At 35.6% G+C, this 17,444-nt stretch overlaps 1 protein-coding gene and 1 pseudogene across 1 annotated transcript in view; one reads left to right on the forward strand and one right to left on the reverse strand.

Annotated features, from left to right (window-relative positions):
- The window catches only part of LOC125669350 (multiple epidermal growth factor-like domains protein 10), a 30,857-nt gene extending 25,239 nt beyond the window's left edge, over nt 1-5,618 (reverse strand). Inside the window, exon 1 of the mRNA XM_056163853.1 lies at nt 5,529-5,618. Within this exon, the coding sequence (XP_056019828.1) occupies nt 5,529-5,583 (55 nt within the window). The 5' untranslated portion in view covers nt 5,584-5,618. The remainder of the gene's footprint in view (nt 1-5,528) is intronic.
- A 5,960-nt stretch (nt 5,619-11,578) lies between these two features.
- Nucleotides 11,579-16,820, forward strand: LOC125669326 (uncharacterized; annotated as a pseudogene).
- The last annotated feature ends 624 nt before the right edge of the window (nt 16,821-17,444 follow it).

Consider the following 17,444-nt stretch of genomic DNA (forward strand, 5'->3'; position numbering starts at 1 on the left):
CGTGAAACATGAGAACCGGATCACTCATCATTCAAAATTTATGAACAAGGTTAAAGTTTCGGAGACATGGGCAGACAAAACAATATGCCCCCGAGTATAGTTGAGGGGGCATGAACAAACTTGAATCCACACAACTTGAGAATGTTTGCAAATTTGATATGATTTAGCGTGACCTTTCTACTGTTGACAAAAATGTTATAATGGATTTTGTAAATATTCGCAGTTAAAACTTTGATCTCCTGATGTGACCCTATTCTATTTCTGGTACTCATGAATTGAGCAAACTTGAATTTTAACTACCGGAAGGTATTCAATGTATAACAAAAGGATATTGATAAATTTCTAATAAACTTTTATTTTAAATAATGATGAAAGTGAAGTGTAGATCGAATTTTTATGACAGGTAAATAATTAGAACCCGATCTTTCTTGGAAGAGTTCTCTGCCCTTGGTAAAAATGAAAATCTAATTCTTTTATAAAGTTTGTTCGGTAGATGATTAATGATATTTCATATTTTCATAAATTGAAAGTTTATGTAACCTTTTACCAAGAGATTTGCATGAAAAATAATTTTCTTTTAAAATATTTTAATCAAACATACTTTTTCCATGGACTTAAATGTAAAATTTTAGGGTAAATAAATCAATCGGTAATCAAAATTTTGTAAATTTCTACGGTGGAATACTTTTGTTCAATAAATTCTTGAAAATAATACTATGATTACAAAATCACACGATCCATTTACCAGATATAAAAATTTTTACATTTATACATGGGTCTGTGTTTGCCCAACTATCTATTTTGTATTGCTTATAGGAGTTATGAGATTGATCACTGTTCGTTATCTTCACCTTACATTTATTGCATGATACTGTAGTGAGGGAGATATGAAGATTTATTCACCCAAGAAAAAGTATATTCCTTGAAGGCAACGATTTCTCTTGGGTGATTAAATCTTCACATCTCGCGAACATTCATGCAATAAATTGTTTATTATACGGAAACAAAGCAAGGCTACAAAAATGCATTTGAAATTGGATCTATACATTGGATGTAGCTTAGATCGCCCCATCGGTAACACCGCGCCATCAACGTCTTAGAAGGTACAAAAAACGCAATACAGTGATATGATAACCAGTTTTTGTGCCTTACGAACTATGAAAGTACATTGACTCGGACTTAATGTAACGTCACAATAAACTGTAGTCTACATTGATTTAAATATTATGGGAAATGCACGGGGCTGCTGAGGGGTGAAATATGATGGGGGAGATATGATGTTTGAGAGGGAGATATGAGGGAGATATGAAGTTTTATCAAACCTGGCACGTGACTGTTTAGACCAATCAGATTACGCGTTGCATAGAATTCTCATACTGTGGTATAATATGATCGTTATACATTGATGACTACCCATGACCCTGTTATGACAAGTGGAGGGTTTTCAAGATATGTCCTCATATATTACTATGTAAAACTAAGTCTGGGCTTCATAATCAATATGACCAATTATGCCCCTGCTATTGTTGAATTATTGAAATGTAGAAAATATAAAACATTGAGGCCCAAAAGTGGGTGAGAGTGAATCTACACTATGCCAGGCCGTTTCCATGTAAAGTTAACTTTTTTTGGCTCAGTGGTTATTGAGGAGAAGATTTTAAATGACCCCATCCTATTTTTGTCCTCTCTTGTACTACTTTCAAAGAAATATCTTAGTTCTAATATGGTTTTAGAGTGATGCTATTTGAATCAAAATATTCTTTCTGCTATCCTCTTTTCAGAATGACCGAATGCTTACTCTTCCTACGCACCTGATCCAACCTCTGATATATCCAGGGGCCATGTTTGCTCAATCCTCTATTTGGTATTTCTTAAAAGAGTCATGAGATTGATCGCTGTTTGTTATTTTCGTCTTTCATTACTTTGACGTGATTTGTAATAGCGCCGTGCATCTATGCCTACATGAATTTGTTAAGTGCTGTAAGCTGTGGCTTGGTGGATCAGCGGATATAACGGACTAGCACTGCTTAGAATAACAGCTTATGGCTTGCGATGGATACTTTAGGATCAATACCAGCTTGCCACAGTTTACATGGGAAGTCTGTGTGAGGGGTCTGTTAGGTATGACCGTCATCTCGTACTTCGATCGCTATAATAGATGGATTCGGGCTCGCCTTACTCGGTAGAGTAGGCGTACTTGATAAAAAAGTAATGAACAATCTCGCTGATGAATTCCCTTGGAGGCAGTGCCATTCCTGGCTCGTCATGATACACTTTAGATTCCTTAATGTACGCGAGTACTTATCACGAAATTACTCATGGACGTCAAATCGCGAGAAAATAAATTCGCAAGTGCTCTGTTGATCAAGAGTTTTTTCATGTATTTTGGCTCTATAAAATTAAAATCGAGTTATTTTATTTCCCGAATGATGTTTCTCGCTTATCTACGCAATAATAAATTCCTCGCGTATATTCAGGAATTTACAGTAATTCGTGACTCGCTTACAACTTCTCGCTTTGGATTACCGTAGGAGGCAGTATCTGTTCTGTACGACTTATGAACATGACTGACATTTGTCATTAAATTAATCATTAATTCATTATTCAAAACATTGATATTATTTTTTGCTGGGAAAATATTAGATTAATTAAAACTGTGATATACATGTGAAAACATAAATATGGGAAGTTGACGATGGAGAAGCTGGAATCATCACGTTGAGTTCTCAGTTTGCCGTTAATGTCTACTTTCAATAAAGTATCTAAGTATGAAGCAGAAGTGTAAAATTAAGTGGATTATTCCTGATTTTAGTATCAATTTCTATTTTGAAATGAAAACAAATTAATATGTATTTTGTTACTCAAAGACCAGCAAGGTAATCACAAGATGGAAACTAAACTTAAATCAGTTTCTTAATATTCATAAAGAAAGCTAAGTAAGAGATACCATGCGTAGAAACCCTCCTTGTCTCGATGTCATTGTTAACACAGTGTATATTGTTACTAATATTCACCAGCTTGCTTCACAAATGAGAGAGTTACTAGTGAGATAGATATATACACAAATGAGAGAGTTACTACTACGACAGACATAGACACAAATGAGAGAGTTACTAGTAAGACAGACATAGACACAAATGAGAGATTTACTAGTAAGATAGACATAGACTCAAATGAGAGAGTTACAAGTAAGACAGACATATACACAAATGAGAGAGTTACTAGTAAGATAGACATAGACATAAATGAGAGAGTTACTAGTAAGATAGATATAGACATAAATGAGAGAGTTACTAGTAAGATAGACATATACATAAATGAGAGAGTTACTAGTAAGATAGACATAGACACAAATGAGAGAGTTACTAGTAAGACAGACATAGACACAAATGAGAGAGTTACTAGTAAGATAGATATATACATAAATGAGAGAGTTACTAGTAAGATAAATATAGACATAAATGAGAGAGTTACTAGTAAGATAGACATGGACACAAATGAGAGAGTTAATAGTAAGATAGAAATAGACACAAATGAGAGAGTTACAAGTAAGATAGACATAGACTCAAATGAGAGAGTTACTAGTAAGATAGACATAGACATAAATGAGAGAGTTACTAGTAAGATAGACATAGACATAAATGAGAGAGTTACTAGTAAGATAGACATAGACACAAATGAGAGAGTTACTAGTAAGATAGACATAGACACAAATGAGAGAGTTACTAGTAAGATAGACATAGACACAAATGAGAGAGTTACTAGTAAGACAGACATAGACACAAATGAGAGAGTTACAAGTAAGGCAGACATAGATACAAATGAGAGAGTTACTAGTAAGATAAATATATACACAAATGAGATAGTTACTAGTAAAACAGACATGGAAACAAATGAGATAGTTACTAGTAAGGCAGACATACACACAAATGAGAGAGTTACTAGTAAGACAGACATAGACACAAATGAGAGAGTTACTAGTAGGACAGACATAGACACAAATGAGAGAGTTACTAGTAAGATAGACATAGACACAAATGAGAGAGTTACTAATAAGACAGATATATACACAACTGAGAGAGTTACTAGTAAGATAGATATAGACACAAATGAGAGAGTTACTAATAAGATAGACATAGACACAAATGAGAGAGTTACTAGTAAGGCAGACATATACACAAATGAGAGAGTTAATAGTAAGGTAGACATAGACACAAATGAGAGAGTTACTAGTAGGACAGACATAGACACAAATGAGAGAGTTACTAGTAAGACAGACATAGACACAAATGAGAGAGTTACTAATAAGACAGACATAGACACAAATGAGAGAGTTACTAGTAAGATAAATATATACACAACTGAGAGAGTTACTAGTAAGACAGACATAGACACAAATGAGAGATTTACTAGTAAGACAGACATAGACACAAATGAGAGATTTACTAGTAAGACAGACATAGACACAAATGAGAGATTTACTAATAAGGCAGACATAGACACAAATGAGAGTTACTACTAAGACAGACATATACACAAATGAGAGAGTTACTAGTGAGACAGAGATAAACACAAATGAGAGAGTTACTAGTAAGATAGACATAGACACAAATGAGAGAGTTACTAGTAAGATAGAAATAGACAGAACTGAGAGAGATACTAGTAAGTTAGACATAGACACAAATGAGAGAGTTACTAGTAAGACAGACATAGACATAAATGAGAGAGTTACTAGTAAGATAAATATATACACAAATGAGAGAGTTACTAATAAGACAGACATAAACACAAATGAGAGAGTTACTAATAAGACAGACATAAACACAAATGAGAGAGTTAATAGTAAGATAGACATAGACACAAATGAGAGAGTTACTAATAAGACAGACATATACACAAATGAGAGAGTTACTAGTGAAATAGATATAGACACAAATGAGAGAGTTACAAGTAAGATAGTCATAGACACAAATGAGAGAGTTACTAATAAGACAGACATAGACACAAATGAGAGAGTTACTAATAAGACAGACATAAACACAAATGAGAGAGTTACTAATAAGACAGACATAAACACAAATGAGAGAGTTACTAGTAAGACAGACATAAACAGAAATGAGAGAGTTACTAGTAAGATAGACATAAACAGAAATGAGATAGTTACTAGTAAGATAGACATAGACACAAATGAGAGAGTTAATAGTAAGATAGTCATAGACACAATGAGAGAGTTACTAATAAGACAGACATAGACACAAATGAGAGAGTTACTAGTAAGATAGACATTGACACAAATGAGAGAGTTAATAGTAAGATAGAAATAGACAGAAATGAGAGAGTTACTAATAAGACAGACGTAGACACAAATGAGAGAGTTACTAGTAAGATAGACATAGACATAAATGAGAGAGTTACTAGTAAGATAGACATAAACAGAAATGAGAGAGTTACTAATAAGACAGACATAGACTCAAATGAGAGAGTTACTAGTAAGACGGACATAGCTGATATGAAAGCTGTTTACTTACGGTATCCAGAGGACAAAGTTAGTGTCAATAATATCAAAAAGACAAACGCCTGCATGTTAGAATTCTTAAACCAACAAGGAAGTGTTATTCTAAACTGAAGAAAATAAGGTGATCAAGAGCTGTCATATTTGTAATTCTTGAGACATTTAACCCTTTAACTACCAGAAATTTTCGAGTTTTCCTTCAAAGCAGATACAAATATTTCAAATTGAAATTAAAGCATTTTCTAGTCACATTTTCGTAATATAACCTATGCATATTCTGAAAGCAAAAATCTTGAAGATTTTAATTATGCACTAAAATGTGGTGTAACGGTTGGCATGACAACAGAAATACCCCACAGATCCCCAAAAATGTGTTTTTTTACCAGTTTCGTCACCTAAAACACACCCATTGAATGTTTATCAGCCATCATTTATATAAATTTTAGGAATAGTTGTATTCATATACATGTATTACATGCATTCATGAAATTAAGTGTCATTTATTGTAAATATAATTATACATGTACATAAACATTGAAGTACAAGATGCGCATAAGTTACAGTAGACTGCCTGTAAATATTGTAAAATGTTCCTTAAAACTTGAAGAAATTTTTTAATGAAAATTAAAACTTTCTCTATGCATATTTTTAGAATATAACTCATAAAAATTTCAAAATGAAAAAATAAGTTTCTAATTATGCAGTGTAACGATTTTTTACAGTTACCATGGCAACTAAATGAGTCCATGAATGACACAAATATGTTGTTAGTTTTTTTCCGGTACATTTTTGTTGTTGTTGATTTTTCATTCCTTCCTTCACATGAAAATACAAATTGACCAGTAAACTGCTACACTAAGTTTTGAATTATGTAGTATGATCTGATGTTATGGTTGCCATGGGAACACAATAACCCATAAATCGCTAAAATGAGTTTTTCATCATTTTCTTCCCGTGAAATAGAAAAATTGTTCAATAAACTATCACAATATTTATGTCATGTACGTAATGATATCATGAAAACTAGCAGTACAAGTTCAAATATACATGGAAGATATATAAACCTACAATACGTACAACCATATGCCTATAAAAATTAAATATCTTTACTCTCCAAATTCTAATATAATATTGTGCAGTAGATCATAAATGCGTCAATAGCTTAGTTCGTTTATAATACAATAAGCCAAATACATGTACATTGCATCCGCGTAAGTCACGCTTACTAAGTCCGGGAGTACCGTACGTATGTACATTAGGCGTGGTTTGCGACGGTGAATATATTGATAAAACAGTGTACCATATATTTACAGCGTTATGTGATCTAAATTAATTGTTACTGATTTTGTTCTATTTATATTATAAAAATAATGCGTACACTGTCTCGCCTCGATCACGCATAGAAAACTACACCATCGGCACCGACGCTTTTTTCGCTGATGTGTCTCACATTCAAGCCGTTTTCTCATCGGACTGAAGAAGTTTCCGATCAGACACTAGGCAACGTCTAGTGAGAAATCACATTAGAGAGTAATGCCTGTGAGGTTTCACGGTACCTGGGGTGTTCAACCATGGAACATAAAACGTGTTTCGTGCAGGCACGTAGAATAGGGGGAGGGGGTGTTGCCATCCCGCAACTTTTCTCAACACCTTTTAATGTTAAAAGATATATTTGGTGACCCCTCCCATATTTTATAATAGTATTGAAATATAAAAATGTAAAGTCGAAGTTATGAATTGAACTTGTGTACATGTATTGAAAGGTGCGCAACCCCCTCCCCCTTTTTAAGAAGTCGAAGTTTGGGATTATTTATGAGTCGGCGCTAATACATGTCACACCCCTGAATTTAAAATTTATTTTCGGAACTTTTCAAAGGTTACACGTTAATCCCGCATCCTCACCCCGAGTTTGGAGAATTTAAGTGCTGATTGTCCCAAAGAAGAACTTTTTTTATGTTTTTGGTTTATCTATTCATTTATCCATTTATTTATTTTTATTTGTTCGTCAAGAAATTTAGACAATGGTGTAGGGATTTTTTTCGGCTTCCCCTTCCCCTGTTGAAAAATTATGCTACATACATGTACGTGCCTGTCCTGTATAAAATACCTGCATGTCGTAATGCGGTTATCCTGCAGGTCTTTGTGTACTGAGTATGTACCGTACATAATACAATCCCTTTTTACAAAGTAGTTTCCATATGAGTGAAACATTCTCGAGAGGGACATTAAACAATATTCAATCAATAGAGTACATTTTCTTGCATGATTTTACATGTAGTGATAATTGATTACTAATATTTTAAGCGTACTTTTAAAAGCATCACTATTTAGTACTATATGTAGATCAGAGATTCTCCGTCGGCACCGTACACAATCGTACTTTTTCTCTGACATAATTCACAATGTTTGCAATATTTTATATTTACATATATGCATATTTTATGTTGTAGAATCACGTGTATGTGTGTGTGTGTTTTATGGTGTTTTTTCAAATAACGGAAATTTTATCAAAATTGTTGCCATTGTCATAAAATATTTTTAAAAAATTACCGATTCATTGTCATCTGACCAGTACATATCATAGAAATGATTATATGTCTCTGTATATTTTGATATCGGGTAATTGGTTAATTCCCATCAAAGATACGCATGTCGTTTGTCGGGGTCCAGTTGGGGTCAGGCTGTCCTGTACTCGATCTGCTTTCTGTTCCTTACATATCTATAACCTTTGCTATTTCCCCAAAACTGACAAGAGGTAATATCAGCAGAAAGTAACAGTATACATGATATAAGAGGAGGCGGACAGGATGAGAGGAAGGAGGTGCATGAAAGAGGAGAAAGATGTTTAGTGGGGAGGTTCTTATACTTCTTTTCTTATAACTCCTTCGTTTTTCCTTTTTCACATCTAATCTGCATCAACGGCTATACGTATTCGATGCCGTGCCCATTGTGTTTTAACAGATAAAAGAAACAATTAAAGAATACATTTGCAATATCACGTAAGCCTGTTATATCTATATGCATCATAATCGTTGCCGTGCATATGGGTAGTAAACTGGCATGTAATACGCTTTAGTACCCAAATGAAATATGCAATTCATCACTATTCAGGGGAAGAGAGGGGGAGAGGACCACCCCCTGTACGTCACCTCATATAAGGAGTCAAGTTCATGAGAAGGACCAACATCTTCATGGAACTTTACAATATTTACGCTATGGAGTTGATGCGACTAGAAGTAGAAATCCTCGTCCGTAATGTCACTCAAATGACTGTCCAGTGTACACTGGTGACCGTGTTTTCTATATATTCTGATTCATTGTCCTTATTATAGAAACTTTTTCATAACTGTAGTCATCTACACCAATGTCTGACGGTGACCCAACGGACAAAAGAACTGAGCCTGTATCGCTTTCAGCGCTATACTCCATGATTAAACTAGTTCTAATTGTAACGGGGACCGTTACATATATTCCCCAAACCTCCCCCAAATAAAATGTAATGTCCTTGTGAATCTATAGCAAAAAATCATTTTATTTTAGCCTTTAATTACATGTAGTACGTTTAATATGGTCATTTCAGTACCAAGAAATGAAAGAAAGCGTTGCACGTGCATACACGCGCACGCGTGTATGATTTCGAATTTTTGTCCATGTCGTTCAATAGGCATTTGTATCATATACCCACAGTATGAATTTCATAACGTTTCCACCAAATATAAGGAAGTTATAGCGATTTTAAAATCGTCCAATCAGAAATCAGCACACGTGCATGCACGTGCTGAGCAGTAATTCTAATCACAGCAATTTGTAAGGAGTACCAAGACACATCTAAAACCCTAATATCAATGGAATTTGATGAAAAACAAAAACGTTATCGTCCTTTAAAAATCGAACGTTTGAAAAACGTCGCACGCGCATGCACGTGTGCGTTGGCATTTTTTGTTACACCAATATATAGATACACATATTGTCTACGTATACTGTGAATATCATCTCATTCGCTTCATAAATAAGATAGTTACAAATGTTTTAGTACTATCCAATCAAAATGAAGCGCACGTGCATGCGCGTGGAAATTGGTAATTTTGACCATGCAACTCAGTTAAGGGTCTCAATATCTACCCATGATATGAATATCAAACCATTTCAATGAACAACAAAAAAGTTAGACTGATTTCAAAGTTAGTGTACAAATTTTGTAATGCATGTGCACGCGCATGCGTGCGCGTACAGACAAAATTACTATCATTTTTCATATCTGCAAATAATGTACTACCATCGTATTTAGGTTTCATATCGATCCCCTTAATATTCTGATTTTCCAATTTTTGTACCAAAATTGCAGTGCACGTGCGCGCGCGTGCATGCATGTGCAGACAAAATGACTATCACCATGCACATTTACAAACGCTATACTATCATCCTGGAAAGGTTCATATCGACCCCTTTTGTAGTTTCTGAGAACACTACCGGACAAAAAAGTACCGGAGAAAAAGAATAATAATAATAATAATAACGAGCTATAACTGTGTTGGGATGCCAACACAAATGTCTCCGAACACCTCCTCATGTCAGAAATGCTTTTTGATGCCAGATATGCACTCAGGATTCTCAAAAAACCCTAAAAACTGAATTTGGTTGAAATCCGACGCACTTGATTTTTGGCCGCCATTTTCTTCAATGTCGGCCATTTTGAAACATTTGAAATTTGATGGGAAGGAAATACTGATGCTAGAAATGAATTGTGGACCCAACATTTACCCCAGAACCCAAATGTTGTACAGATTTTAACACTTTCAAATATTTCGGAATATGGCGGCCATTTTGAAAATGGCGGCTCAAAAAAAAAAATTGATGGTGAAAATGGACTTGGGGTCACTAAATTACCATAGAAATAGAATTTGGTTGAAATCCGGCAACCTTGAGTTTTTGACGTTTTTTGGCCTCCATCTTGAAACGGCGGCCATTTTGAAAATTTGAAAAGTTGAATGCAGCCCTCCTAGTGACCCCCTATCAGCTCACAAAGTTTGAAGTGGATCTGTCGAAGCACTTTCACAAAATCGGTCGGACAAATTTCTCACTAAAGAAGAGGAAAAATAAGAAGAAAAGAATAAGAATAATAAGAAACGGAGCAAAAACAATATGTCTCCGACACTTTGTGTTCGGAGACATAATAATAATAAGAAGAAACAGAGTAAAAACAATATGTTCCCAAACTTTGTTTGGGGAACATAATTATGCGCTGTTTATGTTACAGTCATGAAAACAACTCATTTGACTTACTTGTACTGAAGTTATTTTTCTTTAAATTCTAACAGATTATTATTGCAAATAAACGGAAAAATCATAATCTAAACGCTAACATTTTTAAATGAGTATACATACTTACATCTAGCACACACTGACAACTTACTCGTAATGATTAACTTATAAAAAATGTACATTTTAGTCCGTTCCATAGCCTACATCATATTTATTGCCTATTCATCTAATGAAAATATACATATATACCTTTTTTTTTATTCATGCATGCGAGACACTCAAATGTAAACAAAACTTTATTCTTCTAGATTATATAGTGCATGTACGTGAAAAAGATAGAAAAAAACCCACAAATCCCGTGCGCTTTAGCCATTTTTCACACACATATACTTAGGCTGAATGCGGACATATATGTGAAATAGATAGAGAGAAAAAAAAACCACAAATTCTGTGCGCATTATACCACCTTCAAACTCACGGATTTTTCTTACGAGTCCTTACGGATCTCCGACTCGTAGTCAATCACAAGCATTCGTAAATCACTCGTCGGTCTCCATGTTTAAATCGTAACATTCCGTGTACTTTTATGGATTTGTGGAATACGTAAGAATCCGTAAGAAAAATCTGTGAATGTTATACTACATTATTGTTAATAATGGCATTTATGTAATTTGTGATATGCGAACCCATTCTCTATCGACATTGTATATGTAATTTTGTAACAGTCTGTATTTAAGGTCATTTTGTGTTTTTAACCACTTCAAGTTTCTGATGTATTGTCCAATCATATGGTAAGGTCATATCACGTGATGTTTAGATAGCGTCAGTTCGGAAATTAATTTGTTACAAGGAGGAATTTAGAAGTTTTAGCGATTTATCCTGTTTTACGATAAGTGCGGTGTCAAGAGAAATAAAGGAAACAATCACTAAAGGCCTAAAAGACGTTTTTACAAAGTCTGATTTGGAGACAAAAAGTAAGTTCAACTTGTTTTATCGCGTATTCCCAGGACAAGGCAGGCTCCGCGCCGTCCAATCTGAGAAGATGGCGATGGAAGTTTATGTTATCGGTCACTCATATATCCGTCGTTTAAAGGAATTTACCTACACATCGGCTGAGATGTATAACTTAAAACTTGATTGCAACTTGTTTAATGTGAATTTCATAACACGAGGAGGTCTAACCTTTCCACGGCTATCTCGGTGCCCGGAATTTTTAAACTTTAACCATCCTCCCGGACTGTGCTTCGTTCAAATGGGTGGAAATGACTTATGCCAAACACATCCAGAAAAAGTGTGCGCAGACATTATCTCCTATGCTCAATATCTGAAAGAGGGGGTAGGTGTGCGATCAGTTATAATAGGCCAGTTGCTACGACGACAACCCTGGGCATCACGTCCCTCCTACAACGATGACGTAATAACAGTAAACAGCTTGCTGCGGACTGAAATTGCGAAGCTTGAAGGAATCCACTTCTGGTCGCACCGTGGTTTTTGGGCGGACCTGACCTACCTGGGAAGAGATGGAGTGCACATTGACGCCACATCATCGCTCATGAAAAAATATATGCACAGTGTTAGGATAGCTGTCCTTCAGCACTCCAGATAAGCATGACACTTTATTACGTTTTCTGTTTTGTTTTGAAAATTTTTTGCATACTTGTAACTCATTGCCTCATCTTTGCAAATCGTGCAGAGTGTACGAAAACTGGCAAGTTGCTTTATTATCATTTGAACATGTCTGGTTGTATTTATCCTGAGATGATTAGATACAGTAAGGACTTGATAACCCTTATTTCTGACATAGTTATGTTATAGTAACCAGTTATCACATGCAATTTAGTGGGTTACTAATATATAAGAAATTGTGCAGTAGTCATATAATATTGCATTTTTTATTTTTATTTTTCATACATAGAGTAGTGCGCCTCTTAAGGCGCACACAGATTTGGTGTTTATTTATTCACACACTGAGTAGGGTGTTTATTTGTCACCATGATCATGCAGAATAGTCAGATCGCTTTTATTCACACGCAGAATAGTGTGCTTCTTTCTTATACAGAGTAGTGTACTTCTTATTCACACGTAGAGTAGTGTGTTTTGTTAGTCACATGCAGAGTAGTGTGTTTGTTAGTCACACGCAGAGTAGTGTATTTGTTAGTCACACGCAGAGTAGTGTGTTTGTTAGTCACACGCAGAGTAGTGTGTTTGTTAGTCACACGCAGAGTAGTGTTTGTTAGCCACAAGCTGAATAGTGTGTTGTTAGTCACACGCAGAGTAGTGTGTTGTTAGTCACACGCAGAGTAGTGTGTTGTTAGTCACACGCAGAGTAGTGTGTTTGTTAGTCACACGCAGAGTAGTGTTTGTTAGCCACAAGCTGAATAGTGTGTTGTTAGTCACACGCAGAGTAGTGTGTTTGTTAGTCACACGCAGAGTAGTGTGTTGTTAGTCACACGCAGAGTAGTGTTTGTTAGCCACAAGCTGAATAGTGTGTTGTTAGTCACACGCAGAGTAGTGTGTTTGTTAGTCACACGCAGAGTAGTGTGTTGTTAGTCACACGCAGAGTAGTGTGTTTGTTAGTCACACGCAGAGTAGTGTGTTTGTTAGTCACACACAGAGTAGTGTTTGTTAGCCACAAGCTGAATAGTGTGCTTCGGACTCACACGCAGAGTAGTATTTTTCTCTCTCATGCAGAGCAATGTGTTTTTCTGAATAAATTGTCTGATTCCTTATTCACAGTCAACGTTCAGTGTTTCTTCGACATACTCTGAGTCGTATTTTTGGTCGAAAATCACCTTGAGAATTATAGGCATTTTCTAGCAGGCCTGTAAGTTTTAGCAAGATGCACTCCTCAGTTGATTAGTCGATTGTCTTGGTACATGTATGTTAAAGGTTTTATACATGATGATACCTTTAAATACTGTGTGAAAATAGCATAAAATGGGCACCATCATGATGTTGCCATAAGTGATGTACTAGAATTGTACAAGGCTCAGAAAATATATCATTGTATTGATTCATGTTATGATACAGTTCGATGTCTTGTAGGCACAAAACATGACCCGACGCAAGAGAGGACCAGTCTCAATGGGCACTGAGCTTGAAGACCAGCCTAGTACATCAAAGAGGTCTGGGACAAGTTCCAAGCGTCCAAAAACGGTTGCTACTGAGAGCATCGATTATGCAAAACTCGCAAAAGAAATATGTAAAATACAACAGGCATCCTCCTTGTCGTCCTTGTTGGAGGAGTCGGCACTTCCCTTATCCAGAGACAGTGAGCCTTTTGTGCAACAATCACAGGAAAAAGACCAGTCTAATCCTCAGCCCCAATACTTAGACCAAACAGAGTCTCAGGCGCCAAACCAGCCATTTCCTTCTGGGCAAGCGGTCAATGACTCACAGAATACATTAGCAACAGTAGTATCCCAATTGTTGCGTGCTAGTACAGGTGAGCCAGTAGGCACAAGTTCCATGAACACAAATAATATAATTTCTGTAACAGAGGGGATTCCTCTTGGTGCGACAGTGTCTCCCAAAATAAAATAAAAAATTTGGGCTAATGAATTCTTGGATCTAAGAATACTGCTGTCTCATCAGGAGGAAGACCATCTTACGCTGTCCATTTCTCCGGGGGTTATTAATGTACAGCATACAATGAAGGCAAAAACCCCCATGTCAATCAATCAATGGACTGATGCCTTCTTGATTTTCACGATTATCAGAATTCAAAAGGACTCATCAGAGGCCCCCCACCTGTTAAAATACATGAGCCTCATTAGAGAAATGCATAGGCTCTATGGTGATGCAGCATGGAGGACCTATGATGAGTCCTTTAGAAAATTAAAGGAATCAGTGGACCTTGCATGGCAAAAACCGGTGGAAGAACTAAGAGGAAAATGTATTGCGCTGTCCCTAAAACCCAATCATTCTGGGCAGCCCTTTCGTAGCAAGCAAGCGGGAAGAGTCCGCTTTTTCTTCGCATTCAACCAAGGAGAAACATGCAAAAACACCCCATGCCAGTTCTCCCACACCTGTCAGTCATGTAGGGGCCAGTACCCCAAATATAAATGTACCTCTACATCTCACATTGTATACCGATGCTGCTGGGTCCATGGGGTTTGCTGCCATTTTAGGGTCCCATTGGTTTGTATCCCATTGGCAAGACAATATGAAGGAATATCAAATTGCAATTAAGGAACTTTTCCCAATAGTGTTGGCTATTGAAATATGGGGCAATGAGATGAAAAATAAAAGGGTACTTTTTATGTCTGACAACTTGGCGGTAGTTCAAGTTATTAATAAGCAAACCTCCAGAGAAAAAATCCTTATGAAATTGGTGAACCAGTCACGTATGCATTTGTAACCAAAAACTTGCAGAACACAATCCGCTTAATTGGCCTCAACCCAGCTCTATGTAAAGGCCATAGTTTCAGAATAGGGGCAGCTACACATGGAGCACATTTAGGGTATTCTGAAAACTGTATTCAGAAGATGGTCAGATGGAAATATGATGCTGTTCGTAGATATATACGTTTGCCCAGCTTTACAATTTGAATTCACATATCCCCATATTTAATATAGCTAGCCTTCTCAATGTTGTCAAGTCAGATGCGCCATATACTAATGCTTGACACATATCTAATGCTATATCACTTCTAGTCCCTTGTTGCAGAATAATAAAACTCACAGGTCAGAAGTCAACTGCTGTGGGTTTTTTTTTCTTTTTCTAGTCAATAGTAATTGAGTAACACAGGTCAGGAGTTAACTGCTGTGTACTTTCTAGTCCCTCTTGCAATTCAACCAAAACACAGGTCAGAAGTTAACTGCTGTGTATATTCTAGTCTCCTTCCTGAAAATCTCAGCACACAGGTCAGAAGTCAACTGCTGTGTGAATTATTCCTCACTCCTGAATCTTATGTACATAACTTACGGTTAGGTGCCATGTCACAAGCCTTTAGGCTTCTTTACATATATTTGAGTTAGTTCTCAACATTATTGATGGTGGTGTATGGTAGCTTTTCCATATTGATGTGCCTACTGGTTCCTTATCTTTAAGGGTTGTGATGTTGATGTATTATACTAGGTAGCTACCTCTCTGTGTGGGGGTTGCAAACATGCTGTTTGCTTCTTGTGGCTGATGTTTTTTGTTTTGTATATATTATTCGATGATTTTTGGATATTTTATATTGTCAAGTTTTTAATTTTACTTGTATAACAGGGGAGATCACTTTATCATATTCAGGGATTTTTATAGAAGCAACTTGTGCTGTCAGTATTGTCTAGATCTCTCCTTAGCTGTTTTTGTTATCATTATATAGAATGATAATATTTGTTAATTGTCATCTAATAAATGACAATATTTCACACAGTACCGGTGTTATGTTATGTTGTTGTTCCATCATTATATGGAACTCTGCCAGAGCACCAATATTACATAATACTACATTATTGTAAATAATGGCATTTATGTAATTTGTGATACGCGAACCCATTCTCTATCTACATTGTATATGTAATTTTGTAACAGTCTGTAGTTAAGGTCATTTTGTGTTTCTAACCAGTTCATGTTTCTGATGTATTGTCCAATCATATGGTAAGGTCATATCACGTGATGTTTAGATAGCGTCAGTTCTGAAATTAATTTTTTACAAGGAGGAATTTAGAAGTTTTACCCACCCTCCTTCCCCTTCCTTCACCTATCTAATTTTATGCAGCTAATTTTTTTTTGGCTGATGTTTTTTGTTTTGTATATATTATTCGATGATTTTTGGATATTTTATTTTGTCAAGTTTTTAATTTTACTTGTATAACAGGGGAGCTGATGTTTTTTGTTTTGTTTATATTATTCGATGATTTTTGGATATTTTATTTTGTCAAGTTTTTGATTTTACTTGTATAACAGGGGAGATCACTTTATCATATTCAGGGATTTTTATAGAAGCAACTTGCGCTGTCAGTATTGTCTAGATCTCCCCTTAGCTGTTTTTGTTATCATTATATAGAATGATAATATTTGTTAATTGTCATCTAATAAATGACAATATTTCACTCTAATATTATTTTTTGTACAACTATGGGGTAACTAACTGAAAATGACCCACAATAACTCAGAAAGATTTAACAGAGATCAGCAGATGAATTCACTGGTAATACAGCTGTAAAACAGTACTGGTCGACTAGGTTCTAAAGATGAAAGGCGAAGATAACGAACAGTGATCTGAAAAGGTACATGTATAAACGATCATAACCTTCGATATGAAATTAAAGTCACAGTTGTCACTAAATATTGATGATCTCGCGAGTAAAACCGTCACTACAGTGTACAAACCTTCCAAGGAAAACACGTCACGTGGAAGTCGATTTGGCGACATGATATTCCAAGTTTAGTTTTTGACTTTTTCAACGTAAAGGTTATTTAAGTTCAGAGAAATCAAAGAATATTTGAAATTCAGAGTTGTAAATATCTCTAAACGTTAATTACATTTTGAATAAAACAGAATGAATCTCTTGTGTATCCTGTTAGCCAAAACTGTCAACGGTATGATTAATAAAAGCATATAGTATACTGGGTTTACTTATACAGGTATGTATGCTAAAAATAACATATCATGTCAATTAGATGAAACTTGTATTTAGTAATGTACTGTTGGTACACCCGACTGAGTGTGAGTAA

The sequence above is a fragment of the Ostrea edulis genome, chromosome 4, assembly GCF_947568905.1.
Source record: "Ostrea edulis chromosome 4, xbOstEdul1.1, whole genome shotgun sequence".
Taxonomy (NCBI): Eukaryota; Metazoa; Mollusca; class Bivalvia; order Ostreida; family Ostreidae; genus Ostrea; species Ostrea edulis.